The sequence below is a fragment of the Trachinotus anak genome, unplaced genomic scaffold (assembly GCF_046630095.1).
Source record: "Trachinotus anak isolate AG129_WGS33_773 ecotype Australia unplaced genomic scaffold, CSIRO_AGI_Tana_v1 ptg000001l, whole genome shotgun sequence".
NCBI lineage: Eukaryota > Metazoa > Chordata > Actinopteri > Carangiformes > Carangidae > Trachinotus > Trachinotus anak.
Window position 1 is genome coordinate 2156436 of NW_027273852.1, and position 8923 is coordinate 2165358.

The 8923-nt window shown below is 43.1% G+C and overlaps 1 protein-coding gene across 2 annotated transcripts; it reads right to left on the reverse strand.

Annotated features, from left to right (window-relative positions):
- Positions 1-646: 646 nt before the first annotated feature.
- On the reverse strand, positions 647-8049 carry asb1 (ankyrin repeat and SOCS box containing 1). 2 transcript variants are annotated; one of them, XM_071490155.1, is made up of 5 exons: positions 7804-8049; positions 6827-6965; positions 5781-6083; positions 4732-5114; positions 647-3570 (listed from the first exon to the last, which is right to left on the reverse strand). In XM_071490155.1, the coding sequence occupies exons 1-5, from the start codon at positions 7904-7906 to the stop codon at positions 3440-3442; spliced, it is 1059 nt and encodes a 352-aa protein (XP_071346256.1). In that variant the 5' UTR covers positions 7907-8049; the 3' UTR covers positions 647-3439. The 2 variants fall into 2 exon arrangements, with proteins under 2 accessions (XP_071346256.1, XP_071346331.1); XM_071490230.1 differs by having other exon boundaries at positions 3298-3570; positions 7672-7804.
- Between the last annotated feature and the right edge of the window lie 874 nt (positions 8050-8923).

Here is an 8923-nt window from a genome sequence, read left to right on the forward strand (position 1 = left end):
AAAGACGGACAAAGGCAGAGATGGGAAAGAAAGACAGAAATGAAAGAGAGAGTGAGGGAAGGAGAGACACTGGAAGACAGCGAGATGTCTGCCATGCTTGAAAGGAAGACAGTGCCATCTAGAGCCCTCATGTGACAGGCATGCACACAAACATTTTACTTTCATCCACATAGGACAACAGTGTAACGCACGTCTTTACCCTGTACAGGCTCAAGATAGAGATTGCGGTTAGATGTTTTTATTTAATCAATATTTAAGTCTCAGTCAGTTGTAGGTTTTAATTCAAATAACAGCCTAAATGCTGTTTCAGAAGCTTTTCAACTTTGAAAAGAAAATCATTTTAAAACACAGCAGCAGCAGAAAATCTGTAATTCCTCCAAGGCTTTTTCTGAAAGCGTCCCAGTTCATCTTCTCAGGTCTTTGCCAGAACTTTTTTGGAGTGAGAGTCCTCATCTCCCCCTTGCTGACGTGCCCCCTGCTGCTTCCACTTGGGGTTCCCAGGCTCTGCAGCTTCCACGGGGCCCGGTTGGGTTTTCACCAAAATGTGGTTTTCTCAACCATCATGACATCTTGGCTCATTTATCAGCTTCACAGCAATAACAAATGTCCTCATCTAGAGCTTCAACACAATCCTATTTTTTATTACTTCCTCTGGAGAAAGTAAAAAAAAAAAAAAAAAAAAAATCACAAGTTCTGGGACAATAGGGAGAATCAGACAACAGCAAGGCAGCAGGCATGAGAGAGGAAGTAGGTATTTTGCCCTATCAATCAATTTAGTTATCGATTTAGTGAGCAAAGAATTATGAGGGCTTGGCAAGCAGCCATATCAGCTGGGTTACAAGATGACTGTGAAGCTACAGCTGTGCTAGTGGCTCTGTAAGGCACAGCAGTGCAACTAACAATAACATGCTAACATGCCCACAATGACAATGTTAATATGCTGATGTTCACCATGTTAATTTCGTGTGCTAGCATGCTAACATTTGCTAATTAACGCTAATCACAAAGTACAGTTGGGGCTAATGGGGCGGGGGTATCTGTATTACATGGCAAACTATCTAATCAATGCTGAGACATGCCACTATAAACCCTAAATATCAACCCTTGTGCTGTCAATGATTTTATAAAATTTTATAGACATCCATCCAGAAATTGTGGAAATATTTCAGTCTGGATTAAAGCGGTGAACCAGCTACCAACTGACCGACGTTGATGTCCCTGGAGCCAAAAACACATGAACAGAAACGTAGCTGTCACTTTGGACAGGAACTCTGGACTAGTATATAGAGTGTTTCATTCCTTCCTGTTTTTTCCCAGTTGAATGATATTGCTAAATTATGGAAATGATTATTCACATTTTATTTAATTCCTTATATTATAACTCCCTTCTCCCGAGTCTAACTGATACATCCTTGGGTCATTTACAATTAGCCCAGAATGCTTTTTGCGCGTGGGGCCACGTGACTCTGATCAGGTCAGATCAGGTTGTTGGTTGTTCCTCATTTCAGGCTTAGAACTAAAGGAGGTCTGGCTTTTAAAAAGATCTTATACCATCTTTTATGACTTGCTTTTGTCACTTGGTGATGTGGCTCTGACATAAGACATAATGTGCTCATGTTCGCTCCAGGAGATGACTGACAGAACAGGAAGCAAGGACAGTGACCTTGCTTTTGAAGAAACTTTCTGGTTTGGGAGATTTCAATTGATTAAAAAACAACCAGGGGAGAATGTTAAAGTATTAACATTTACTGTAAGGAAATAAGGTCATTTCAACATGTTGAACAGTAAAAATATATAAGAAAAAAAGCAGCTGTGCAACAGATTTGCACAATAGACAATAGGTGCAACAGACAGGGCAGCTTTCAGACTAATAAATACAAACTTGGTCTTTTCATCTTAAATTGATTTCATTCACTTTTTAACAGATTGTCATTGTTACAGAGAAAGTTTCCTTAAATGTGCTTTAACAATGTACGTTTTCTACAAAGTCTCCGTCGTAGTGTTTGATGGTAACACATACATTAACAGTTAGACCCAAAATGTAAACTTGCTACTTTTGTTTTAGTCAGGATCCAGGACTTTAAAGGTGGGGTAAGCAGAAACCCAGAGAAAAAAAAAACAAAAAAACACACTCACAACACAAGCAAGACAGCTGCAGCCATGAGCCTTTGGCTATGGTTAGCAGCAGGCTAAACTATTAGCAACATTTGACAAAGCCACCCATCGGCTGTTTACATGACAAATCTACCAGCACAACCAACCACTACAACACATTTGGACATTACAGGTAAATAAAGATGACAGCCTGCCCAGAAGTACAGCAAGTTTCCTCCATCTCTGAGATACTTCACCAATATTGACACGTCTATCTGAAGGGACGTGCACACGTGTCTGCATTTGTAGAAAAGCCAATAGGAACGCTCTCTCTCTCTGAAAAGACCTGTGATTGGCCAAAGTCCTTCGTCACAGTTTAGATTTTTCTTAAAAGGAGCTGCAGACATCTGGTTTGCCCTCAGACCTCTTGAATTACAATATGCTGAAAGGTGATTATGGAATTTTTGCCCATTGACGCCAAAAAATTACTGCCAACCCCAGTTTTAAATAAGTCCTCTAAGGCTTTATAAATAAATCTAAATTTCACATTTCATCATTTGGGTTTATCATTAGTAGTCCTGGCTGGATCAATCTTGTGGCCATTTTTTACCAAACTCAATGTTAAGGCATACGGCTAAAAAAAGATCACTACCCAACATTTGATGTAAACACAGGACGACAGTTTGCCGGTCCAGCCCTTACATTGCCAGCCTCATGTATGTGGTTAATGCATCAAAAGAAGCAGAATTAAAACACCAATAAATGATCTGCGGTGTAAACTTAAGAATTCTGGGTTGAACATTTTGCCATCCACTCTGACTGAGAGATGGTAAAAGGCTTAAAATCCAGGTTTACATAACACTGATAAATGAGCAATCCAAGGGAGCTGTGTCTGAATAATGTTCCTCTGCCTCTGAATGAGATACTTATCACATGGGGGTTTTTTTTTTAATAGCAAACTAAAATGACATTCTCACTGTGACTGTTAAGCTGAAACGTTCGACTAGACATAGGAACAGGACATAATCCTGGTGATTTGGGAATTTACAAGGCAATCAGTTAGAATATACACATAGTTTCCACAAGTCAGGACACATTAAGGGTTCTCTGATAAGTTAAGAAGCATTTCAATAAATTATTACAGTTTGACAGGAAGAGTCAGGAGGAGTCTTATATAACTGTTGACTTTAAAACGCTTGAAAAATAATATCAATAAATGTTTATTATTAGAAAATAATAAGTGGAATCACTCACTACGTTCTATCGTGGGGCTTCAGTGAGATTGAGTGAGGTTTTTTGGATTGGGTCGGATGAGCTCCGTAGAAGACGAGAAGGTGGATGGTTGTCAGTTTTGGTGAAGCAGGAAGTTCTTGATGGGTTCTGGTAGAGGTAATGAGGGTATGTGGTTTAGACGAGTTTTGCCCATCGCTCTGCGGATCCGGATGCGACACAAGTGTGTCAGCCTACGAGGGCATCCTGACAAGACAGAAAAGCAAAGGGAGGATCTCCTTAGCAGCTGCAACACAGGAACCACACAACGGGTTGGGGAAAAGTTTATTTTTCATAGTATCCCCTGGTTAACCCCGTTTGAAATTTTCCTTTGTCAGCCGTGTTGTTAGGAGTGTCAGATCCTCAGCTTTTATGGTCTCAGCTGTCAGCGAAGGGTGAGAAGTGATGACGGTGTAATTCTAACGTGCATTAAGAGGCAACGCATTAAGTTACAACTTGAGGAAACTGAGTTACTATGAAAATGTATGGATTGAAATCCTAGAACAGAATGGCAGTGCATTTGGAAAAGTCTTTGAACAGCTACTGACGATGTGGCATGAGGCCTTTTCACAGCAGACACGTCTCCCAGTCAGTCACATCAGAGTGACAGTCAGCCAGTGTTCACAAGAGCAGCTCTCTGTCCAAAATAACATGCCATCATTCACTGCCTTTTCTTTTTTAGCTTTTCAGAGTAGTTTACTCTACGATGGGCAGAATTATTCAGTGCAATCAACTGTACGGTACTTTTCACCTCTATGACAAACATTGCGTCGTTAGCAGAATCTAGGAGCTCTCGTTCCCTTTCTTTTGAATTTCTCCTGAAATTAACAAACAGACACTAAAATAAAATGATGGTAACCATTGTGCACAATACTGTATAATAAATAGGGAGTAAGTTTGGACACAGCCCATTAACCTGAAACTGAAGCAGCTACAAGCTTGTCAAAATTTCCTGAGGAAAAACAAACGTAGATGGCAGTCATTCAGTGGATAGAAGACTGTGGACGGAGCGTTTCTAGGTGTGAATGTTAAGTAGGGCGTCACTCAGACAAATTGTTTCCTCCGTGCAGTGGCAGAGGGAGACTCACTATCATCCCATCAAGGCAACTGACCCCTATGCTCATAAATTCTACTTTTATTAATTTATTTTTACAAAAAAGCTTATATATTTACTACAGTGCTTTACTGTATGGTGAAACTTTTTGTCTTATAACAGAGGAGAAGTGATGGGGTGCTTAAGAAGCAACTAACAACTACACCCTGTATTGTATTGACAATTCAAAATCTTACAGTATCTATCCTCACTGACTACTGATCTACCCTGCATATGCCCAGATTTTTTTCCCCCTATAAATTATTTTTACTCACTCTTCGCCTCTAGGAAGACCTTGAGCGCCTCGGGATCCACCTTCCTTCGGTTAGGAGCCTCCAGCTCTGACTCATCCCAGGGAACAAGAGCCGGGTTGGCCCCATGGTCCAGCAGCAGGTGGATGAAGGCCGCCTCACATCCGTGACGCAGCACCGCATCCAGCAGGCAGGAGGCCAGGCCGCGGGTCAGGGCCTCGTGGCAGACAGGCCCCGTGTAGTTGAAGTCAGGCTGCGCGCCGGCCTGGAGCAGCAGCTGGAAACAGTGGAGGTGGTGGTAGGCAGCGCTGATGTAGAGAGGACACACCACCAACGTGTTAAGGGTGCGTGCGCTTAACAGGAGCCGGGGGCCCAGCTGGTGGTCCATGTCTACATCAGCATTGAACCTGGACAGAGAGAGAGAGTCATGGATAAAGGTTTATAAATCCTTGATGGCCCCAAACATCGGTTGATGGTAGAGAAAATTTTTATTTTTACTATAAATATGTCGGCCAGATTAGAGCCAGTGTAATGTGCAAATTCTGTATGTGTCTAAATAAAAACAAGTAGGGGAAAATTGACAGTGTATGTCTTCTCAGTGTGTTCACAAAGTCACAAAGATTTTTCATGTCAAATACTCAACATCAATGTGCGCTGCTGATGTTGACTAATGGGACACTGTGACTGAAAATATTTGATACTGTGCGTTCTGGGAAAGATGAAAGAAGCATCTTTTTTAAGTCGGGAAATGACATAACTTCTCCCCGGAGCGGTGGAAAACCTTACATCACACAGCCAGCAGCAGATCAAATGCTGACCTTTACGCAATCCACTGCATACACAAAAAAATAAAAAATAAAAAATAAACAAATAAGTGAAAGGTTAAAGATGGACTGGATGGCACCACCTTTCTCAGTAAGAACTGTCACCAGTTTTTTCAGTAGCCGGACAGAAGATAAAACTAATGTGATAGAAATGAATGACATTTTATTCAGTTTGTGTTTCCATTTGTGTGTGCATGTATTGAACACAGCCACAGATCAGTCGGCCGGCACAGCCTGGTCCAGCCTCACCTGATGAGCTCCTGCAGTATGTCCAGCCTTCCCACCCGTGCAGCGTGGTACAGGGGGGTGCTGCGGTGGTGTCGGCTCCCATTGGGATCTGCCCCGGCTTCAAGGAGGATCCGGACACACTCCAGGTGCCCGTTGACCACGGCTACGTAGAGGGCTGTTTGGCCTTTGACATCAACTAGGTCCACCTCAGCTCCCTGGCCGATCAGATAGGCCACGCAGGCGGCGTGTCCTGCTGTGGCTGCGATCCGCAGGGGGGTGCAGGGCAGACAGCCACAGCACCACACAGACTTCTCATTGATACGCCTGGCACCAAGGGAGCAAAGGGAGCGGTTAATAGTTGTAACAACAGAGCCAACATATTGGCTTTGTCGCACTTGCACTTGTGAAGTTTTCTATGTATTTTAATTGAATCAAAAGAGGCTAAAATCTTTAAAATATAGCTGCTGCACGGTCAGCACAAATAAAATATTTACTAAAACTGCCTGCTAAAATAAACTGCCTTCAGCACTGCAGCTTCAGCCACATTGGAAAGGGCAGGATCAGGGCAAATCCAGTGAGAAAAAGCTATTTTACTGGAATAACAGCGCGCTGTAAACCACATAGAAGAGAGATGAACTAGTCTAACCCAGTGGTAATGGGCCGGCTGGATGTGGAGATACGGACCAAGTATAACTGCTGCATACACCGTGGCGCTGGGGTGAAATGTGTGTCGCACTGGGCTGATCCAGGCTCTGACTCCGCATCGCAGGTCCCAGTACCTCTGTGTGGATGGCAGGATGCCCGCTGACAGTGTGAGGCGCTGATACGACCTGTGTTAAGCACGTGTCTTAGGACTGTTTTGTGGTGATGGGATGTGTGAGGACATACTCCGTACAGCATGTGCGTCTCTCAAGCTGTCACTCAGCAAACAAACTGAATGAAACCTACACAGCACAGAAACCACCAACCAGGAAAAGTTGCCACTTCTGCAGTGACATGGATCACACAGTGAGGCCCCAGACGGACAAATACTTCATGGGACACTCTTCTGTGCGACCCTGCCTCACCGTCTGAAGCTGTCTTCCTGCAGCAGGTTCCTCAGCGTGTCCAAATCTCCGACGTAGGCTGCATTGTGGAGCCGCATGTCGTCCTGCTCCAGAGGTTTGTCGCAGAACTGCTCCTGAAGCCATTCCTTCAGGTTACGGCCTGGTGAGGACACAGATTTATCATCACTGTTAATGGTATTCATGACACCTGTGCTTTTTTTTTTTTTTGACAAGTCAAACGTTTGAGAAACATACTGGTGCAGAGAGGAATATTTTATCTTTAAAGAAGCTTTTCTATGTTACATTATTAATGCTTTTTTATTTAATGCCTCCAGACTGAGACTCAGCTGCCTCAGCAGAGATCCCCTAAGTGTTTTCAAGTTACAGTGTGCATAAACAAAATCGCATTAGGCCCGGATGCTGGTCGAGGATCCTGCATTTGAGTCCTATTCTCACTGCATATCGTTTTGTTATGTAACTGTGTGAGTGTCCCTGCTGGATGTGGGAAGAAACTAATTGTGGAGTGAATTTATTTCTCATGTTTCTGCTGAGCTCCTGGACCCGTCTCATGGACCACTGACAGTCCCTGGGCTACTACTGGGACCCAGAAATAGACAAGAGCTGAACACAGTAACCAAGCAGCTTCTCGTGTAGTTATTGCAAGGCTTTAGTGCTCCACTGAATTATATTTTGCAAGTGTTCTTATGATTGTGTCCAACCTTTGAAAGCCATGCATATGAACTCCTTGGTCAAATCATTCAGTTGTAACAATATAATCTGAAGAAAAATACAGATGAGGTGCAGGAGACACTGTAACCACATCGCACCTCTGGAGCTTGCATGTTAACTGGATGTACAGGCCACACCTTATTACACAGGAGCCACCACCTCTAGCTCTGGATTCCTATCTGCCGTCCTTGCACCTGGAGGAAACAAGCTCCCCCGTTGTGAGGACCGATGACTCATCGCTGGTGACAGTTCACTCACACACGGTTTACCTGCGGCAGTGGCGCTGGGCAGGTCGGAAACTGTGATGAGCGGCGGCAAATTGATACTGGGCGGGTCGTCACCGTCAGCCTGCGCCTCCGGACCGTCGGCCATGCTCCCGAAATGTCACACCGGCAACCTGAAGCTGGTGATTCGGGGAAAACCCAGCGATCCCGATCAGACGGGATGCATCAAAATAAACAAGCGTGACTGTGTTGACGGCGGCGGCCGCTCCGCTCTCCGCTACTTCCGGACTGCGCTCAGCTGCACGGATTTAAAGGGGAAGCGCCGCTTTAAGAGGCATGAGCTGAGGCATGAGCTGAGGCATTCACGGTCCTGTGGCTCCTAACGCTAATGCTAATATGACTAAATACATTAAAAAAGCATTTTCAGAAATGTATTCTTCATTAAAAGTCATATGTCATATTTTGATTAAATATTATGTTTATGACATGACTTCAGAAATACTGAGGTCATGAGTCCAAGTCCAGTATCTAAAAGGTGTTTATTATAAGTGTTCACTCTTATTTTCTGTTAGTCTGCTTTTATTTTGATGTGTCACAGTCTTGTGAATACAATTGTAATGGAGAAATACTGTAAATATATTATTTCATTATTTATTTTGTTGCCCAAAAGAAAGTCAAACAAATGCTGGTTTTTTTCTTCACTGTAGAATGGAAGTATTCCCAGGATACTACAGGATACTACAACCCTCAAAAAAAAAAACAAATAAAAACAAAGATTACCCGACTCAGTTTTCTCAATTCTAATCTTAATAGTAATAATATATAGGTGGTAAATTCTGGTAGAAAAAAACATGGAATATTGCATAATTTAGAGAAAGTTGCCGTCTAACTATCCAAAATATCAATTTTAACTCTGTGGACAATATGATAAATGTGTTTATATGTGATACTTAAATCAAGCCCATCTCCTGGGAGCTCATTTGAGACGTCTGAGTACCAAAGTGGCTCATGACTCAGAGGAAGAAGTTTGGACTCAGCTCCTACACACTGTGTTTCTGTCAAGATGCTGGTTGCATGTAGGCGGTGTGTGTGGCTGCAGAGTGTATATCTATAATGTAGTGTCCACCGTCTTTTAGCTGTTAATCTGTGGGGAGTCATTTTTTGC

What these genes read in the sequence shown, in the direction of transcription:
- asb1 (XM_071490155.1), bottom strand. Translation starts at nt 7,906, where the DNA reads ATGGCCGACGGTCCGGAGGCGCAGGCTGACGGTGACGACCCGCCCAGT. An exon ending in GCCCAGCGCCACTGCCGCAG is followed by an intron (nt 6,966 to 7,803) that starts GTAAACCGTGTG and finishes TGTCCTCACCAG; the next exon opens with GCCGTAACCTGAAGGAATGG. An exon ending in ATACTGCAGGAGCTCATCAG is followed by an intron (nt 5,115 to 5,780) that starts GTGAGGCTGGAC and finishes CTCTCTGTCCAG; the next exon opens with GTTCAATGCTGATGTAGACA.